Raw genomic sequence first — 22,272 nt, forward strand, 5'->3', positions numbered from 1 at the left:
ATATATATGAGCATCTAAATTCCCCTTGAGTGTTTGTGAATGGCTTAGTTGCATTAGCAAGAGCTCAGGCCCCTCTTCTTCTGGATCGCTTCCTTTAGAAATAAACACTACAGGACATTAATCTGAAGCACATCTATTGTCTCATGTGCCACTAGAGAAAGTCAACAATCGAGCATTATGTTTCCTGAAAGTGTGTCTTGTGCGAATCCACAAAGGCCGTCGTTGTAGTGGGTTATCTGTGAAGCGAAAGACACACATTGAGGAGAAATGACAAAGAAACGAGAACAGAGCTGTCACACATGACCTGTGGAGCTGTGACGATGGCTTTTGTGATACCTAATCATTCAGCTGAGAAGGATTATGTTTGTGGGTTCTCTTCAGTAAAACAAATGACAAAGAGTCTGGTTTTAGATTTGAAATGTCACATTATCCTGGTTTGCACTGAGATCTGCATTAAGCATTACAGCAATACAGCTATTTCTGACTATTATCTTTTGTCTGACAGCAAAATGACATTATGATTTTTAATAAGCTTGTAGATAATGCATCTTTGTCCATATTTATTTTAATAATTATTATTTTTATTGTTTTCTACCCAAATGTTTCAGAACAAATGTGTAAAGATTAACGTGCTCACAGTAACATGCAGGTTTTCTAAAACTGGACTGAATCATCACAGTGTGTGTGTTCTCACAGAAAGGGGCGTAGCGTTGTGTTCGATAAATGAATGCAGTGACATGTGTAGACATCAAATGAGCAGACTGGGTTTGGCCTCTAAAACAGAGTATTTTTGCTTTAACTTTTTATAATTTCATCTGAGTAAAATGGAGTAAAATCTGACGAGGTCAGCCACTGTGATGATGGTAAAAACACAATTTTCCTGACAGTGTTCAAACATGTTCTGTTTCAGTCTACAAATGCCTTGCTCATTTCTGCAAAAAGGTTGTTTGGATATTTTGCTGCACATTTTTGGTAATTGAATATTGTACAGGCTACACTAGTGTTGCTAGGATACAACTTCTAACTACTACTGTAAACTTTATTGGTTATCACACCATTGGATGTCTATCTGTAGTGTAGTAAGATAAATAAGTATTACTTTCCTAAGCAGTATACATAATTTAACAATTATGTATACTGCCTAGCTTACATTTTGTAAGCTAGGCAGGTTTTTTTGGACATTTTAGAAAATTAAAAGACGAATATTGGATGAGTGACCCAACAATAACATTGCTTAATCTCATACAAGACTATGAAGACACCCTGTCTGCGCTAATGGCTGAGTGTGGCTTGCAGGATGTTTGAAGCTGAAAGTGAAACTGATATCTTGACCTACTTTTTAATTACTTCAGCTGATAATTACTTGACGAGTTGAGGGCTCTCACAGAGCTTTGCAATTTAATTCCCAGACATTCGGTTGATCATAAGATATGAGAACATAAATGAGACAGTGAACTAATGATCTGACACAGCAGACCTCATATTATTTCTAACGGTCTACACCCTTGATCCCAGTGCAGATGTCCTATTCAGAACAGGAGGGGATCAAAATCGAAACTCTTGTTTGAAAGACATGAAAAGACTCGATGTTCCATAAAACCTGGTTTGATGCATCATTTTATATCTACATGACAAATGTTTTTCAATACTTGTGCTGCATTTTATTAGACATGACAGGATAGCAACAGATTTAAGGGAATTTGTATGACACAGGTGTGAACACTTGATAATGTTTTAATAGGTTTGGCTCATTGTTTCTCTTGCCTTGTCAATAGACATGCTAAAATCAGTTGGCCAATTATATTTAACAAAACTTGCAATTTTATTTACCCAATTTATCATCTAGTCTGCAGATTAAGTACTGAAAATGTATTTTCCCTTACTTACTAATTATTTGGTCTATATCCACCTTAACTCCCAGGACGTAATTTGATTCACTTTTTGAGTTTAATGAACATCAGAACAATTGTTGATTCATCTTTTCAGTGTGATTCAAAAGAAGCTGTAGCGCATTTAATCTCTTTTAAGTGTTACATTTTGAGAGTTTTTTTTTAAAAACATGACTAAAATTTGCAAATTAGACCTCAAAGAAACCAGTAGTCGGTATTGGGCAGCAGAAGCCTGGTCAGTGCAAATCTGTTTATGGATTTAATTGTCTGAAAGTTGGTCTACTTCCATTCTGCAAGTAGAACAGAAACAATACAGACCTGCTAACTTAAATGGAACGTATAAGAGGGGAAACACATGTTCCAAAACATTTAAAAAATACATAAATGTTAACTTTGAACCTTCTTTGTGCTGTTTTGCAAGAGGCCTCTTTGCCACACATTTACAAGAGGAGTCTGATCTGGACTGCTAAGAGGTCAGTTGAGCACATTGTGTGTCTATGAAGTCATGCTTTTGTAAGTGGGGCAGAATGAGGTTTGGCATTGCCCCGTTGAATGTCTGCAACCCTTAGTGGAAAAGGTGTTGCCTTCATGCTAGCTGGAGTCCCTTTAAAATTCAAAATAAATGCCTCTCCATCAGCGGTGCCTTCACAAATATGCGCCCCATACAGCCACAGATGGTTGCTTTTGCATCTTTTTACAGTAACTAAAATGGTCTTTCTTTGGCACACGACACCAAATGTCTGTTTTTTTTTTCCTGAAACGACTTCAAAGTCGACTGAACTGACCTCAAAATCCTGTCATCTGAGCAGAGTCTTGGCATTCATCGTAAATATATGGCTTTCTGCTGCAGCCAAAACAGGTTTGTTGTACATTTCTAGATCCAGCAACAGACTGCACCAGGCAACAAAAGGTTTTCAATTGGCTACATGCACCTGAATTGTTGCATAACACACACAGGGGATAATAGAAGCACTATGTTATATACAATTTTGCATTTAAATCTTTTGAACTAGTGCCCATTATTCTGACAGTTTGACATAAAATGGTACACCTGTAATCAATTTTAAAATGGAAAAGCATTTTTCCATCAAGGAGAAGAACATTTGGTGCGTCATAGAAATCCTGGGATGCAGATTTGCATTTAAAAGATGACCCGGGTATGACGTTTTATGGATAAGTACTAGCCGAGTCTGGAATCAGGCTGGACTTTTTACATCCTTGTCTAGTATTTCAGCAAACAGGCCCCTACACGACTTTACCTCTGGAGTGGATTCTAATTTCAGGAGGCTAAAATTAGATTGCATCTGCACACATTTTCATTTGAATATTCCAGTACTGAGGGCCTGTGTAGGGTAAATCCCCCCTTCAGACTACAGTCAGAGCGCCTGTCTCTCAGATCTTCAAGGTTAGGGAAGAAGCACCTATATAAGTGCTAGTGAACTTAAGGCAAGTGAGTGTGCAGACACGAGTGTGGAAATTGCTGGGAATGAAGGTTTGGATTATTGCATCTCAGCTGGGCATAGCCTGATAATTGAACCAGAGTGGGACGGGCAAAGACCCTTGAAAATTATGCTGGAGAAGATGGATTGGGAAAATGGCTCTAGCAGAGATTCATCGCTTCTCCCTTCCATCTGTGTTGATGATGCAGACCTGATGAGCCCATTGTGAAGTAGCTAATTTTCTTTCAGCGCTGCATAGTGATGCATTGGTTGGTTGTGTGTAACTCATTCCTGACCACAGTCCTACAGATCCTCACTCCTGCCTTGCTTCATGTGCAGCTTTGTATATCAGAATATTAAAAATAAAGAGCCTGGTCTGCAAAGATCAGAATTAACTATTGAACATTTATCACTAGAAGTAAAATCTGCAAATATATTGGAATGTAAAAACCAGAGACACTTTGTTTCTCTTCTCATTTCTATTTACACATTTGATCAAATAAACAAATCCTCAATAATCCAAAAGTTGTCCTCTTGCTGCAGCACTCATGCACTCATCCACGAAATGTAATTCAGATGAAAATCACATGTGGAGGTAGTTTGAATTGCCATTCAGATTAGATTTCACAAATCAGCTTACTTAAAAATCTGATTACTTGCAACTAACAGTGCTGATGGTCTGTGTTAAAGATCAGGCTTGATAAGCAAATCTGATGTACCCGCAGTTTCAGAAGTCTTAGAAAATAGCTAAACCACACTTGATATGGGTTATTGACATTTTTCAAAAAAAGGTTATATTTAGTGTTAAGTAAGTAGATCGGATCGCTGAAGGTCAATAGAACGACAGTGTTCCGGTGTGAGATTTATCTTAAATTTGGTGACGTTGGTTTAAACCATTGTGTGGCTATGGATGGACATGAAAAGTTTTAATTATTTTTGCCTTAGTCCACTGAGAAATTTTATTTATTTATTTATTTTAGCCAGGACCTTTGGTGGTGGCACATCGGTTTTCAACTACTAATGTGTGTAATCCGAGTGCAATTCAAAGAAGATTTAGGCTAAATCTTGTTTGATAAAAAAAAAAAAGGCACATAGTACATATTTTTCATTTAACCACTTAAAACGTTTTTATACATTAGAAATACATTAAAATAGACCAATAGCTCAATTTCTTTTTTTAAGCAAGAAAACAAACATGTTATTCCTAAAATATAATTCTTTTAGTAAATCTGAACAGGGTGAAGCTAACATTTGAGGAGTTTTGGCTAAAACCTATCTGCAGATAAAGATGTTTTTGTCTTAAATGTATTGTTTAAATTACAGCTCTGAATGTGTTCTGTCTTCAAACAACTGTTTTTAAGTATGTGTACTCCAGTTAACGATTGATTAGTAAAATAGCTGACAATTATTTCAATAATCGATTAATCACAATTAATCCGATTAATCATTTTGAAGTTTTTGCATGTAATGATAATGACAGGAAAAGAAACAACAACTAGAGCTGCATGGCCCAGTTTTCTTGTCTGCTGAAATCAATTATGTCAAATGAGAAAATTCCCAGTGTAAATACTTAAGATCCAATAAATAGTTGACATTGAGGGAACTTATTCCACTGATGACCAGGCTGATGCTCTGTGGAGTTTCAGCCTTGTTGCATAGTGTTGTATTGTAGTTCATACTTATGAAATGTTCCCTTTCATGCCAAAACTCGCCTCTGTATTCCTGTTGTAAAAGCTCTTGCTGAATCCGTGTTTTGAGAGGGTGCAGCTGTTTCTTAATGGTCCAGCAGAGAGCAATCAGTTATGAGAGGCAACCTATGGGCTTTCTCTGTCATTTCCCCTTTACAATTACTTTATGAAACAGGATTCTCACCACAAATGTTGAGAAATAAAAACATCCAAATACATTTGACAAAGAAAGCATAGAGGTAGCTGCTTCTTCCTTTTAGTCACATCTGAGATGATTCTTATTGTTAGGCTCTGCAAGAGTCTGCTAACAGCAGCTTAGATTTCTGAAGTCCTTGTTCTTTCACTGAATTCAGTGCTTTCATTGTTTTGCTCTAATTCTCATGGGTTTGTGAAGAGACAGGTCAGGTGAGACTGCAAACACTGACCGCTGCTGCAGTTTGTGTGTGAAAGTTCTCTGTTCGGCTGAAACGCATCACAATGAAATAGCTCAAATACCAATGGGAGTGCTTGAATTAGTTACACAAGTATCAGAGCTAAAAATTTAAGACATCTCAGCCAAAATTCAGAAAATGAGATCAAATTACGTGTGTAGTTTTTCCATAGCGGCGGTGCAGAAGAGGAAACGAATCTACAACGTGCGAGCGGCGAGGCTTCGTGTTTGTCAGGATGAAACTTCAAATCTACAGCTCTACTCACTGGAGCGTGATTTCTGGGTAGTGAAATGTCACCAACTTTCTGCACAAGTGTATAATTAGCTGTACAGATTTCTAGTGAAGAACTTGTTTCCATCAAGGAGGATAAAAATACGACTAACGGTAATAACCTACGTGACCTCTGTGCATCAGATTTGAATTTTTCTGTACGTTTACTGTAACCATACAGATCAACCTCGAAATGTTCTCTAATCTCAGTAAGTTAAAAATAGGTGCACACATTGTAGTCCACGATTATTGATTGCTTTAAATGTCTTTATTAATTTGACCTCTTTCATGACAAGGTCATCCTTGTTGGATTGAAGGGTCTTACTAAAATATGTGAAACGTGAATGGAGAAAATACACAATAAAATTAAATATTTTGCTTCGTTGAGTATTATTGTTTTCAAATGCACCCATTTTTTGAAATCTGATTTTCTTTATTTGAACTTGAAGCAGAGCATATTATATTGCTTTCTACAGAGACAGATGGAATTACAAGAGGGATAATCAATAATGCGATAAATGTAGATGCTCCGTTGCTGCGGTTTTGTTGATACTACAGCACAATATTGTTTTTAACAGCAAGAAGAAGCGAGACATCAAATATTTCTTAATGGCTATATCACATAAATTAGATTGTAAATACCAGATATTATATTTTTCAACATATGCCAGATGGTCTTGGTTGACAGTTTGGTTGGCATTATTGATTTTTGTGTTTTTCTGTTTGTCTTTTGAAAGATGAGATGGAGGTTTTTGTTCGTCTGAAGAATTAGTTTTATCATGTTTCAGTTCTCAGGTGCTTAGCCTGGCCTGCATCAAATCTTCCAGTTGCTGGTCGCCTTTTGGTGCATTTGGAGCATATGTACCAATAAAGTCGTCGAGGCATTTAAAGTTAAATAAACAAGATCATGTAACTTTTGAACATCTGAAGAGATTGCATTTTCACATTTCTTTTCTTATGTATTGATGGTAACATAATAGGGTTAGATCAATTCTCCACTAATAATCTCTAACTGGTTACTGGCAGATGGAATAACAAAACAAAAATCCAAAATTTGTTTCCATTTTCATAAAATGCATCAAGAACTTCCATAATTTTCAGCCTGCAAGAGCAACAACCAACATCGTCAAATGTAATTAAAATTTACTTTACAAATCTGAATTGGCAAAACAGAATCGACGGGTTTAGTTTCAGACTGATAATGCACTGGTAAAGCATTATCAGTGCATCTCTAAAACTGGGCCAACCTTTCCATTAAGCGATGAGTGTTTAATGCCAGTCACTCGCATAAAGCAAGATTTTTTTTTGTGTGTGTTATAAATTACTTAATTTATATGACATAACCTAAGCTTAAGAGCTTGAAGGTCTTTGAATACATTGTTTTCTTATGTATTGTTATTTACTGGCCAGAGGTCCATGGAGCATTTATACTTAAAGGGCCTTTTTCATGAAACCTCCAGGCCCCTCCGGTTTGAGAGACAAAATACTTCTTTTTGTGATATAAATTACTTAATTTATATGACATAACCTAAGCTTACGAGCTTGGTAAGGTCTTTGAATACATCGTTTTGGCATTTTTTCACTAGATATTAGGGCTGTTGTAAAAGAATATTTTAGTAATCAAGTACTCTATTGATTATTTTCACGATTAATTGAGTAATTGGATCTCTCTCTCTCTGTCTCTCGTACTCCAAGCATCGCAGCAGGCAGTTTAAGGATGTTTATCTGTCCCCCCAAAAATGCTGAAAACCCAGAAAATTAGACGATATGCTGCTAGCGATTAGCAACAATTCATAGGCGGAAATGAGAGCCCTGCCCAACACAAATAATGATCCGGCTGGAACATGGTGCGCTAAATAAGAAAACATAATTTAACGAAGCTTCGAGGCAGATACATTTTCATCGAGGAATCTTAATAATCGAGGTACTCGAATCACTCAGGGAATCGTTGCAGCCCATTTGCTAACCTGAAGGCTAGCCACTTTTTAAAGCTTGCTATTCATTTTACAAGGATTTTCCACCAGGTTTATTTACTTTTTTTTTGTAAGATGCAAACAAATGCTGATATTTGTTGTCCTACCGATCATTAAAAATCATAAAAGGATGTCTAATTTTGTAAGGTTATAAAACAGAGTAGTGTGCGTTAATTTTTCTGTGATATTAAAATTAAACATCCCCTAGTTGTTCATGTTGTAGATTACCTGAAAACAACCTACATCTTCATTAAGATGATTTAAAAGTAAACTTATTTTTCAACTACTATTAGCTCAGATCTTTCTTTAAATCTATAGTATACACATATAAACACAATGTGCAATGCTAAAACTTGCATGTTGTGAAGAATGGTTTGTTTTTCTTCTTATACATTCAGTTAAAGTGTGAAGCAGTGACTTGTAAATGTGGTTTGAACTGTGAGAGTTGGGGGGACTTGCTGACTGAATCGTGCATCTCTTGTTCTGACAGGTATGGATGAGCGGACCAACCAAGCGTCTTGGGCCCCAGGTGGCGAGTCCAGTCCTTCCTATGAATCCTCCCGGGTAAGATGACCCACAATCTAATGCCTCTGAGTGGCCTTTCTGCTCCACGGCGCATCATTTAACACTCATTACGTCAAAGTGGGGAATTCACAGTGTTTTATCTCACCTTTTCCCAGAGCCTGTTGTGTTATTTGACCTGTTATAGACACATTTCTCTTTGGCAGAGTGAATTCATTAGTTTTAAAATGTTTAAGTTCTTTTCATTTAAAAGAAAATGTGTTATTTTTCTCTTTTAAAGCACAAAGTAAAAATGTTTGCATTACAGTTCTTGGTAGGTGATTAACGGTTTTAACACCTAAAATTTCATTTTTAGCTCCTCCTAAATTCAGTTTTGCCTTACAAGCAATGTAAAACTACATCGTGTATATCTGATGGTAACATTGAACAGGGAACAAATATTACCTGGAGAAATGTTGTTTGGCTGAAATCCTGAACATTTCTTCAGTCTGATTAAAACTACAGAAACTGCAGTTTCTTTTTTGTACAACAAAGTCATACAAACCTCAACATTCGTTGGTTAGTGGTGTAATATTGAGAAATAAGCGAATCTGTATTTAACTGTGATACTTATAGGAAAACTAGCTTTTATGTTTAAACAGGCTTTGTCATTTACTTGTATGTTAATCTTTTATTGATCAATTAATTAACCATTAAATCTTTAAGTCCATCTGTTTAAATGTCAGAATGATCAGGTGTGTTTGACTGTGAAAACTGTAAAAATTACTAAACATATTAGACTTTTAACAGCAGTTATCTTTCTGGGTCAATTCTTTACCACTTTCTGTTTTCACTGTTTTTACCAGAGTGTACAGGGTTTAATATTTACTGCAGAAAATGGCATTAATAGGTAGATGGTTCTTTTTATTTACCAGAAACTATTGGATAGAGTTTTGTTGAAATGAGGTGCTAAACATTTCAAACTGGTTGGATTTTTCTCAACTTTAAATTCAGTCGTATTTCTTTAAATTCGCCATCACTTCATATTTTCTGTCAACTTCAATTAAAAAATGACTTACGGTTATCAGCAGAGAAAAACAGAGTAAACCCATTCATTCAGAGTAACAGTTTAGGATTTCAAACTGTTTGGCTTATAAATGAAAACAACCACAGCTCCTCCTGGATTGATAATAGATTTCTCTGTGTATGTTTGTGGTTAATTCTGTTTTGAGATGTGTTTCAGGCTTTAATTATGAAAAATGTGAATGATACAAGCTTCCTCTAACTTTGAAGAGACTTTAATTCAGTTTCAAGTGAATAAATTCACAGGTTTTGGCTTATCCTCTCATCGTTCTTAAAAATAGAGAATAACCTAAGTTACAAAGTGTAACCACTGAGATAAAATCATCAGTTATGGTTGTATTGCTGAAGGTCACTGCTTTTCATCTGCTGCTGTCACAGGAGCTTATATGAAGGGCTGTGTTTTTGACACCAGAATAAAGAAAACGCACACAAATATATAAATTTATGGGAAAGATGTTCTACGTCTTACAGTCACAACAAGCTTTTTGCCTTCTGAGCATCTGAACGAAATCCCAAGAAAATAAAAATAAAAATCATAGCAAAATCTAGACTTATTTCATGTGGCTGAGGTCAACCTGTTGTGTTCACAGCCAAACAGACTTTAAAAAGAAACTGGAAGAAGAGTTAAAAGGAAATAAACAATATAAAAAAAATCTAAGAAAGAAGTGGCAACAGTTTTATGCAGATTTTATTTTGAATAAACTATAATTTATCCAGTTTTTATCTTTTGAAACTGTGTTGCCTTTCTCAGTGTAAACCTTTAAATCACCAATCTTAAAACGTCGTGCAGTTTAAACGTGATATTTGTGTGATTATGTCAACTTTTACATAGAGGTTCACTGCATGTCTTTCCTGCGTCTAAATAAGAAGCTCTCAGTGTTTGTATGAGCAAGTGTGAACAGCCCTGCCTGTTTGTTCGTCTCTCACACGTTGGCTGTTCCCGATGCCCTGTATGAATTCCAGTTAATGTCAATCTCCTGTCACTTTCTATTAGAACTCAGCTAAATGTCAGAGCCACTCGGCCTGCGTTACCTTGTTTATTTCTCGGTGCCCTTCCCGAATGAACATCTACAGGCTATGGTAACATAGGCGGCTTGATTTGAATTGGAAGACAGGGAAGCTTGAGATATCTTCGCTCCAGGTGCATATAAATGAGTGGTTCTGACATTACACGGCTCGGCGTCAGCCAGCAGACAGTTGTTTGCACATCCATAAGGCCTGCATGCACTCTCTGAAACAGCTGCACATCCTTATCCTCACACAGACTTGAATATAAAGCTATTTTTTTTTACTATTTTATTTAACATTATGTTGTCCATCCATTCAGGATGGGCATTTATTGTATTATTTATTATTTATTGTGATATACTACTTATAATGAAAATATTTTTTATTTATTGTTGTAATGATAAATAACAGTTAATGTTTAAAACCCCCAAAACTGTCCATATTGTTGGATTGTTAGCTTTACTAACAATGTTCTCCGCTTTTTATTAAATGAAAGCATCAGCAAATATCAATAAATTTAAAAACATGATTAATACAGCTACTGTGTGAAGTTTAGTGATACAAATGACTTTTATTTGTATAACTAGTGTCCCGAGAAGTGTTTTACAAATGGGTGTATGTCAACATCAGAGTTCCCTATAAAAGAGTAATAAATGGTTTTATCTCCACATTTATCATTATCACAATATAATCTAAAAAATTTTTAAGTTCACATTGCCCACCATCACCATCCATCAGCCACAGCATCTCATTGGTTCCGTCACATTGGAGGGTTTAAGGTCAAGCCACAGCATCTCATTTGAAGTCCAGACTTGGACTAGGCCACTCCAAAATAGGGATGGGAATTCATTATCTTGAATTAAAGAATTTTAGTGTAAATTTGACCAATTAACGTTTTAAAAAAGCAAATGTTAACATTAGTGATTTCTGTTTCAAGGTTATGATTACTTGACTAAAGTCATTAGATATTATTAAAGAATTGCTTGAATTACCTTTGCAGTTTAACCTGAGAACTCACCTAGCATAATACAAGATCAATAATTTACATAAAAATTATTAAATGAAAAGTTAGAACCATTAGTTACAAATGGTTTGTGTGAATAATTAGATTTTATTTATTGATGTTTCCAAACCAAACCTGACTACTTTGAACATCTCATACTTTGTTTATAACAGGTTGGGTTAAATGTTGCTTGCCTTATTTTCTTTGAGGACCTGGCATTTTATTCAGCTAGTTTGAGTCGATGCATAATTTGCATATTTCTGAATGTTTTCAGTCATTATTAAGTTCCTAAGATTTCTCTTTAGAAATATGTTATGTATTTAAGACCTTCCTCACATTTTCTTTTCTTTCATTGTGTAAGAAGAGGACATAATGACTTTCTTTCACCAAAAAATACTCAGTTTTGCTCGATAAAGTGAAGACGTGCCTATTACTTCTTTCAGTATACTAAAAAAAAAAACAGAATCAAAAACTTTAAAGAAAATCAATTTATGGTTTATTCACTAAATGTGTCCAAGGCTGCTGGAAGAAATTCTGCGTGCCTCATCCTTCAGTCGGCTACAAAGGGAATTCAGTCTTGTCCCTGAGCTTGTTTGCTGGTGCGCTATGAATGTGTGATCAGTCGACTGTGAACAGTCCAGAGACCTGCCGCGCTGACCTTGGCTCGCAGCCAGCCGCTGTTTCCTGGGCAGCCGCGGCTGCAGACTGGCGCTCTGACAGGCAGGGCTGTGCCCGCTGCCACCGCACGACAGCCCCCCTTCTCCCACGTGCCCTGCCCCAATTGATACCCGACCCCACGCGCATCCATCACGACCATATCATGACTTCCCAAGGAGCCACATGCAGCCACACGTTCACCTGGGATGCTGCCCAGAGTGTGAAGAAATGACTGTTTAAACAGTGCGGTGAGTGATCGGGGAGCGAGGCGTGAGCTCTGGCCTGCTTGCTGCCATAGTTATCTGACAGTTATTTACCCAGTAGTGCAAACGCAGCCCCGTGGCAGCCATGACAGGATGCGTTAGTGTCTTAGATAGATGTAGGCCACCAGTGTTTGGGAATGATGAGGGACCTGTGATTGATGATCTAACTGACTCAAAGCAGCAAACACAGAGCAGTAAGGCTGTTAATGTAGGAAAAACACACAGTGGCGTCTTTGTGTTTCAGACAGCATGCTGGTACACTCTCTGGGAATTTGTGTTTATGTTCATTACCAGGAGAATTTTACCTTAAATTATTTGCACTAATCAGTTTTTGCTATTAGATATCGCAGAATTTATAAACGATGATGATGATGACAAAGCTTTGATTTAGTCAATGTAATAATTTAAGCTCACATGTGAAGCTCAAGCTGGTTAAACAGAAACCAAAAAGGCATGGAAGTGTAATCCGTAGTTCAATTTAATCCGTGTTATTTTTAACATGGCCCTTTTTTTTTTTACAAAAAAGAAGGAAAGAAAGAAGAATGGTAGAAAATATTTAATGTCAAAGTACAATAACATGTTCAATGCTTCTTCTGAGCAACCCAACACCAAACAATCCAGCAAGAAAAATGCAAGAATGAGATTTAATAAACATTTCACTCCACTTATTTAGTGGCTGTCCTAACAGCTAATAGTGATGTCATAACTTTGTTGCTATGGATTTTGTAATTAGCTTGACCTTTCCCCTAACGGTGAACTTTCACACTTCTTGCTCTTCAGTTGTCTGCTGACGACGACAGACAAGTTTTTCTCTTCTTCCTCTGGGTGAACCATGTGATGCGGCTCCTCGTGTTTGTCATATTTTAAAAATATTACATTTCAGTTTTACCCGTGTTGTATGTTCTCGTCTCTTATTGCAGAGGGAAAAGCTTCTGTTTGCTACTGGCTTTTCATGCAAACCGTCTGGATGCAGCACTCAGAGCTTTGCGTCCTTTAAAGTTAGGTTTTAATTAACATTAAGATAATCTAGTTTGGATTTTTGGTAATTTTTTGAAGCAATTAAATGCTTCAAAAAACACCCCAAAAAACCAAAAACGATAATAATTTAACTGGTATACTTTGCAAGAAAATAAACAAGATTATTATGTGTAGTCAGTTGTCTGTATTATGTTTTGCTGTAATTATCAGGTGCTGAGTTTCCTGCTGAGGCTTTGCTTGCTTCAAAATATCCTCTAACTTTAAAGAGCAACTAACCTCTAGATTGTCAAATAGTTTTTTTTTTTTTTTTTAGGTTTCATTCTTGTTTCTGTGCAAATTTTGATTTTATCGTGTAAGTTTGTTTAGTTCTGTAATAGTTTGCCTAAAACCATAAAAAAAATTTAAAACTGTCCAAGAAACACAAAGACGGAACCCTAAGCAACCTTTTTCGAGTTTATCAGAAATAAAAGTTAATTTAGAGGTTAATTGGATGACAACTAAAGCCAAACTTTACAAACTTCTGGGGTGTAATGTATGTAGTCTCTTTGTTGAATTAATAATTTGTGCTGCACTGACAACAAAATATTTTTGAACACTCAGATGTCGATCCATTTGTTCTTCCTCAAGAGGACAAAACCGTTTCATCAGTGAAGCTTAAAGTATATTTTGAACCAAAACATGCAACACTTTCCTTGTTGACTCCCGTTGATAAAACCTTGGTGAGCCAATCTCAAATATAGTTGCTCAGTACATCAGTCTTATCTGAAGTGCAGTTTTACAAATTTACTTGACCAACTGGGCTTACCTCCGTGAAACCCATCCTTCTGGTAATAAAATATGACTCCTCTGAAGGAAAATGAAATAAGGGCTCACCTTCTAATTTAATTCACAAAACCCGCTTGTTGTTTTGCAGTTGAAAAGATGAAATGTTTTTCACTTCCTTCTTTCAGCGGTGTGTGTGTGCCATTCTTTGTGCATGTGTGTGTATTAGTTTGCTTGAGCTTCTCACGGGGCTGTTGTTGTTATTGAGTCGGTTCATGGTGTGATTAACAGAGTGTGCAGGCTGGCAGGAGCACAATAGGGAATCCCTCGACGCAGCACAACACTTCGCTGCCTTTGAAATTACTCCATCACCATCCACTCACAAAAAAAAGATAGATAATAAGATTTACTTCTTCTTTTTTTACCCTATGTTGAATGCAAAGACTATGAGTTGGTGAAAAAAAAAAAAAGGAGCTCTATAGAAATGCAAGCGTAGCGCTGCTTGGTCCGTCTGGTGAAAGTTAATGTAGTTTTGGAAGATGCGTTCGACTGGAGGATTTTCACAGGGTTTGGGATTAACTCTGTAACGAAGCATCTTTTATTACATGGGACCCCAAGTTCTCCAGGACCACACTGTGACCGATATTTAGACCTAAGCCCCAGATGCTGATAACTGTCATGAAAAGGCTGCGTGAAACTGCAGGAGAAAAAGGCAATTTTTATAAGCTGCAGGTGTCAGGAAACATCGTCTGTGTTTTCCCCCTTCCAGTAAACAACAGTGTCTCCTGATCCTCACAGAACGCAGCACAAATACGTAGGGCTCAAATACAGGTTTGGGTAAAGGGGATTGTTTTCCTATTAAAGAACTGATGGATGAAGGATAGATGAAGAAGAAACAGTAGGGCAGTAAAATGAGGTTTTCATTAAATAGGTCTTAATGAACGTACATGCATATGTTTCACCAGAAAAGTAGAAAGTTTGTTTGAATAATCAGTTCTTCTGACGATTATTTAGATGTATAAAAATGACACATTCTGCAGATTTTGAGGCTTTTTATACAACTGTAGCAGTACATTAATTGATGCAAATAATTCAATTCATTTTTTAAAGTGAGAATGTAAACATCATATTGCATAAGATGCGATAGCAGCTTTTCCTTAGTGTTGATAAACGGAGGACGCATCTGCAGGTAAAATTCCTTCAACAATGTGAAAATCTCAGTCTTTTCTGCTAATCTGTTGATTGTTTTTGGATTAATCAATTAACTGGATAGCAAAATGTGCTTAACTGGAGATTTTTCAGAGAATCTGAACCAGGTGAAGCTAGGGTTATTGAATTACCTGCCGATTCATCACAATAATTGAGTCCTCACAATTAATCCAATTAATAATTTCAACCCCACAGAAAAGTGATAATATGCCATCTGAGCATATGAAGTGCACCAATAAAAAATATTTGACATCCTTTAACAAATAGGTTTTCCACTAGAAAACTAAAGTCACAGTAAATATGCCAGACACACAAAGATAAAAACTTAATCTTTAGTGTTGATTGTTTTATTGTCTTTATTATCGTTTATTTAGATTGAATAATCTCAAATAAAATACATGAAATAACAGTGCTGAATGTCATTAAGGTGAGCTGTAACCAACTAATCCTAATATTTGTATTTTTTTTCTGGAGGATTATCCAGATTGCTTATTGACATTAATGACCAGATGTGTTCTCCTTTTACTGCTCACTGAAGTTGCTCAATATTGTGAATAATTCTCTGATCTCCTCCCCCAGGGTTTTGCAGACAGCCCTCATTACGGCGATCATATGAGTGACAGCCGATTAGTGTCCCATGAAGAATTGTCCCCAACACCTTTTATGAACTCAAACATAATTGGTAAGTAAGCAACTCCTCTTAAATCAGCCCTCACATGCCCTTTGGTGTTGGACTGTAAAACAAATTGGTCTGACTGATGTGCAAGACGCACGATGCATCTGGAGGTGGAAATGCTGAAAGCCTTTCTTGGGTACAAGACAGTATCCCCCCCCCTCTCTCTTTTCTTCATCTCCCTCACCCTCCTTCTGTGATGACCCTCCCCCAGGGTAGGAGTCACACCATCAGTATAGCTTTCCGTCAGACGAAGCTCTGTCCGAAACATGAAATTTGCCATCAGCTTCCGCTGTGTGTAGGGTTAACAGTTGATTTAAACACTTTCATTATAAAATTGATTTTCATGATTTTTTTTTTTGTGATATTCAGTTTAGGTTTCAGAAAATGTTGCATGTAACACCATCTAATTTTATTTTTGAAAATTCTGGATACCGTATTTTTCGGACTATAAGCCGCTACTTTTTCCCCACGCTTTGAACCATGCGGCTCACAGCCCGGTGCGGCTTTTCTGTGGATTTTTCTTCAACCACCAGGGGGCTCTTTAGCAGGAAGTGAATCATTGGAAGTCAGAATTGGAAATCAAAGAAGAAAGTGCTGATTTTCTTTTAGAACAAGCACATGCTAGCAGCAGGCACAACGGAGAAATGTTTTCAAACTCATATCCCGTCATCACGGAAACAACAGGAAGGAGTTCATATAATGCAGCTTTTAAGTTGAGAGCTAAAGATCTGGCAGTACAGGAGGGAAATAGAGCCGCTGCATGTAAGCTCGGCGTGAACGAAAACATGGTTCTAAGTTGGAGACGCAGGGCTGCGTCCTTAATATCAGATTTATTAAGGAAATCGAGAGCAGCAGAGATACCAGCGGCTTATAGCCCAGTGATCCTTATATATGTACGTTGCCAGTTTTTTAAAAAACTTTGTAGATGCGGTTTATAGTGAGACCTGAGTGGCAAGATGTGCTCTATAGTCCAGAAAATACGGTACATAAATCCGATTATAAAATAGATTTTGTTTACATTTTATGAAGTTTTAACATTGCTGCCAAGCTGTTTATCAAAACTACCATCATGTTCCATTCACCAGGCTCTGGATAATGCACTTTTTCAACCTCAACATATTTTCTTTTTTAGCTCTGATCAAAATCATTAGCCAGCTTCTCCCCCTCTTTGCACGTTATTACTGAGTGGCAACATGCGCTGACATTACAGCAATTAAAAGCTGTATGTTACTGGGCGTCCAGCATCATTGTGATGTGTAACCACTTGACACTTTTATGGCTAACTACGTCTCAGCTCATTATATGATGGCCCTGAAGACTGGTTTCCAAGCACAGTGATTAGTTCACAAATGGCTGCTGCTGAATTGAACTAAAATGTTATCTCTCTTGTAATTGATCACGTGGCTGCTTCAGCTGTGCCTCTAATATGCTCTACAGCAGCAGGTTATAGATGCGATCTGTTGCTGCGATATGTCAGTTCTCGACAGCATGATTGTAAACTTTGTATTGCCGTTTCTTATCTCATGCTCAGAAGTCTGCAGTCTTATTGAATTGTTTTCCAGAGTAAGATCCGAGACTTGCATAAATCACGTTTTTTTTTTTTTCCCTGTGTTCTCATTAAATTAAGTCTGAAGGGTTATTTCTCAGCAGTGCTTCTGGCAGCGCAGCCATGCAGTATAAAGATGCCGTTATACTGCTTGGTAGGTTGTGTTTCAAGCAACAGTTTGTGTTACCACAGAAGAAGTGAAACGTTCATTTAGTGGGTCCTTTTTTTTAAACTTTTGAAGTAATTGCTTTAAATCTGGAAGCATCTGTGTGTGTTGCACACTTTACTGGAGCGAGCTGTTGATTCAGATGTTTGTCAGCCCGCTTACCACATCCAAGATCACTTATTCAGGAAAAAATAAAAGAGCTTTGGAAAATGCCCACTGACAGTCAAAACTGAGGCCGGTGACGCAAACCTCTTAGGGATACTTCATACTTCCTGCCTCTTATTCAGAGTATCCTTCCTGATTGGAAGTCCCCGATGCAAACCTAAAAGACTGGTCTACGTAATGTGAAGTTTATCAGCCTGCTAGATCATAAATGGCCTTTGTTTTTAAAAATACGCCTTTGAATGGAAAATTCCTCTGGGAAAAAAAAATGCAAAAACAACCTGATGAGATTTTGTAATTGTTTTAGCTATTTCTTACTTCTTGCTCACTACATAGAAGTTACAAGCAGTGCATAATTAGCTTATAGGGATCTCTGTTGTTCCAAAATAAAGTGCTTGTTTTTGCATCATGTTATGCATAGTGTGCATTAAAAGGTTATAAGCAGAGATTCTTTTCATTCAGTATCCAGTGGTGACGCCGGTCTCTCAGCAGGCCTGGAAGTAAAAACAAATTATGAATCTTTTCTCCACCTAGATTTGCAACAAGCCTCTTACTGGTTTGCTCTGTGTACACTGCAAACTACCTGGTAGGTGGCAGCCGCAATGTCCATGTACACAGAACATCACAAGGAGTCTTAGTCACCGCCACATGAAACTCTGTGACTCAGCTGGTCGTAACAATGATAAACACACTACTCCTGATGCTTTAGAACTTTTCTCAAGGGGATTTTCAGCAGGTTTTGTATATTTATAGTCAGTCATCACACATGTACTCACATTATCTAATTGTAAGTGATTCACCAGTTGTTTTCCTTAAAGGACTGGGACATTTCTAAGGACTGTAACTCGCAGAATGGTGAAGTTGTGCTAGAAATAATATTTTTGGATCCATCAGAAAAGTAAGGAATTACAAGATTATGTCTATTTATGCATCAAAACATTTGTCTCCTTCTTTTATCTGATCTTTATTTAGCTTAGAAAGGCTGAAAATTGTGAATATAGTCATTTCTTTTTGACGCTTTGGGAATAAAATGTCTTGACTTGCTGATCACATACAAGAACAAATCAGGGGATAATTAGCTCTCTAACTGATTAATTGGTGGATATCTAGTAATTATATCTAGTAATTATTAATATTATAATTTATCCTGTCAACATAAGTAACATTTACTGCTCTGGCTCATTAATTGACAGCCAGCGAGTCGATTCCCAACTCAGAACAATTCTTCTTTTGTTTTGTCCATCAGTCCTCCTCCATATAAACCTCTAATCCTGTAATGCCCCAATTAAGTGCAAGAAAAAGCACAAGATTTAATTTGAATGTAGCCATTACCTCTGTGGTATATTAAAAGTCAGAGGACAGAAAATTGTAAAAGTAGTTTTATCAGTGTTTCACTCAAGGTCTCCTGTAGGTCCTAGTGGGTGTTTGGCCTCGATTTCCTTGTTCTAATTATTTAGCTGCAGGGATGGCCAAGTGTTCGTAGTACTGACAAGAAATGGTTACATCTGATTACCCACTGAGAGTTTTTTCTGGTGGTGTCAGCTTGAAATGGGGAAGTCAGTGGGGAAGGCTCATTTCAGGCAATCTGGGCAATTACCTCAGGCAATGAGCTACACCTGACAGAACTGCTCATTTAACTCATTTATATTGTGAGCGTAACCCACTGCTCATAGCTTATGCCATTAGATTTCTGTTTTTTACTCAAGATCAGAGACGATTTGATTTTAAAGTCGTTATGTAGGACTGAAGTGGCTCTAAGCTATCGTTAGTTACAGGTGTGATTAGACTGTGTAGAAAATAAGACGACAGTAAATTGGTTAGAGTCTCTAAGGCTCTCCAAGTCTAAAGTAAGAGTTAACTTTTCAATTCAACATCTGCATTTCTTACAACTGTCTCTTTATTACTTGTCACTTCTGGTAGGGCTGGGCAAGTAATTGATTTTACCAATTAATCAAACTTTTGACTTTGAAGGATTTAATTTTTGGAAATCTGGATTTCTTCCCACTGATGGACCCGTTGTGTTTCCGTCAGCACGGTGATGTCAGCACGACCAAAGCCAGTCGTCTTGTTTTACAAGCAAGTTTTACAACTGTTATTTATTTAGACTTTAAATATTAAAGTGAGGCTACAATTATTTGTTTCAAATGATAATAATGTCATAGTGTTACAAGAACAAAATAATTTTATGAACCCAACACAAAAATTAACAAAAAATTAAAATGAGGAATTTTGATCATCCCTTAAAGTTATTCTTTACCGATGAGGAAATACTTCATTTTTTAACACATCAGTATGAAATTATCATCAGTAGCAGGATCTTGAACCAAATGATTGAGTTTATTTTGAAGAAAACAGCACGGACCCAGCTGGTCATGTCAGATCTTGATAACTCATTGATAAACCTAGGAATTTTTCTAATAAAAGCAGTTTTTTACTTGTAATTTTAAGTTGTTCTTCTTGTAAAATTGTGTCTTTACTCCACAAATATTCTGACTGTATATTCTCATAATTAAACACAAATTCTCGTAGCCTGGCTCTGGTACTCTGTCAGAGAACGTACAGAAGGGACAATTGAAATAAAAGCTACTTTTTTCTGTCATTTATGATTTAATTCTTTTAGAAAAGAAAACAAGAGAAAAAAAGGTTAAAATCGGACATCAGTTCTGGTATGAAAAGATCTGAGATTTTATTTGTAATCCATATCGCCCAGTTCTACTTTCTAGATTGAAACATGCAGGCTGTCCATGCTCAAAACGTTCTGCACTAAGATCTGAACAACCCCCCCATCTTTTTTGTTCATAAATTCAAATCAACAACTTTATCCTCCATCGTTGTAAAACAAAGTGAGTTCTTGGCTTGGGAGGTTTTCACATCCGTCCTCTCCTGCCATGTGCCTTGGAGCGTGACATCACAACTGCTGAGTCGTCGTTTAATACTCACGTTTCTCTGTCCTGCTTCATATCTACGGTTCATACGGCTTTAGTCTTGCATAAAAGCTAATCAGCTTACAGCGGTGTCATCGACGCATGCATACAGCCGCATGCAGATGCCCTGCAGACAAACACGTGTGACCTTAAGAAGACTACCTGACTGGCATGGCTTAATTTAGAAGCTGACTCATTAAAGTTTGTCACAGCCACTGACTTACATTGGACCTTACAAACTGTGACTGTGTTTGTGGTTTTAAAGAGTCCATGTTTTAGTTTATTACACCAATGATGATTAAACACAGGAATCACTGCATGTAGCAGGTCTTTTCTGTCTCCATATAATAATTATCTTAGGGCAATAACTGCAAATTATGCATAAACACCAAAGGTTTTTTTTTGCTTCCCAAGGCACTTCAGTGCAGTACAGTGCAGCAGGATTCCTCGGCTGCTGCTGCTGCTTTACTGAGCTGATTTATTTTTGACTGCTATTTATCAAATACTTCCAATGTGTGCTGATGTGCTGGTTCATGTAAACAACAAACTGAGGCAACAGAAAAGCACTGGGAACATTAGGACAGAAAAAGTAAATCTAATTTTAGACTGTTTTTGTGTAGGTAGGGTTTGAAATTGAATGTGCATACAAATGCTTACCTACCCTACAATTTGTGTTCGCAAAAATGGGATTTCTTTATATGAAACATTTGTGTCTGTGGCGTTTTCTTTTAAAGGTAATAAAAAAAAGCCATTAATTCTGCACTGTGCACCGGCCAGCCCTTTGCAGATTCCACTCTCTCCTTTTTCTTTTCCACTTAATTGATCCCTAAAGCTCTGCACGAGGTGTCAAATCCCACATCATACTGGCATCCCCAGTGTGTTTTTACTGGGGCAGGTGTCATCTGCTAATGCTTTGTCTCACGGGAGAACATCCCCAGACCCAGGCTGTGATTGTGGCCAGGTGCTGTTCAGGTGTGCACTCAGTTTGCAGAGCAGCGTGGGTCACAGGTGCTGCCAGCGCTGCATCCTTTTACCTCGCTGCTGTTCATACCCACACACACGTACGCTCTGCAGGCCTTCAGGACATAATGTAGTGGCAACACACGCTGATAATGTGAGTCTGCAGATATATACACATTTATCAGAGCTGCATTAATCACAGTGGATTGTTTATTGATAATTTAGTAATCAATTAGAGTGTACAGAATCTAAAACAAGCACAAACTATAATTATACATGTTTTGCATCTAAGATGAAAAAATATGCTCTTCTCAGACCTCCTCTAGTGGCAAAGTGTTCAGTGCTTCAACTGTTTCAGATTTGGTAACAAACATCTCTTACTAACAACCTTTTGCTACTGTTATTAATCGATTAATCCAAAGAAAATTAACCAGTTAAATAAATCAATTGCTGAAAATCTCTTGGACTTAAGAGTAAAGGAGATCGGTCTTTCTCCGTTGCTGCTCCTATCCTCTGGACTAATCACTTATTTTTATTAGTTGGCATTTAATTTATCATGCGATTCATTGATTTATTGTTTATTGTGACTGGCTTATGTACCAATTGTTTCTGTGTGGTTAAATGGTCAAAATAATCAATAGAACAATCGATTACTAAAATAATTAAATAAATACGTGCGTGTGT

The 22,272-nt window shown here is 37.0% G+C and overlaps 1 protein-coding gene across 7 annotated transcripts in view; it reads left to right on the plus strand.

The window, feature by feature from the left end:
• tcf12 (transcription factor 12) overlaps positions 1-22,272 on the plus strand; it is a 90,750-nt gene that overhangs the window by 13,217 nt on the left and 55,261 nt on the right. For all 7 annotated transcript variants that reach the window (XM_007574859.2, XM_016662205.1, XM_007574861.2 and 4 more), the window contains exons 4-5: positions 8,181-8,254; positions 15,734-15,836. In XM_007574859.2, the coding sequence (XP_007574921.1) occupies positions 8,181-8,254; positions 15,734-15,836 (177 nt within the window). The remainder of the gene's footprint in view (positions 1-8,180; positions 8,255-15,733; positions 15,837-22,272) is intronic.

Source organism: Poecilia formosa, unplaced genomic scaffold (genome assembly GCF_000485575.1).
Source record: "Poecilia formosa unplaced genomic scaffold, Poecilia_formosa-5.1.2 Scaffold363, whole genome shotgun sequence".
NCBI classification, from domain to species: Eukaryota; Metazoa; Chordata; class Actinopteri; order Cyprinodontiformes; family Poeciliidae; genus Poecilia; species Poecilia formosa.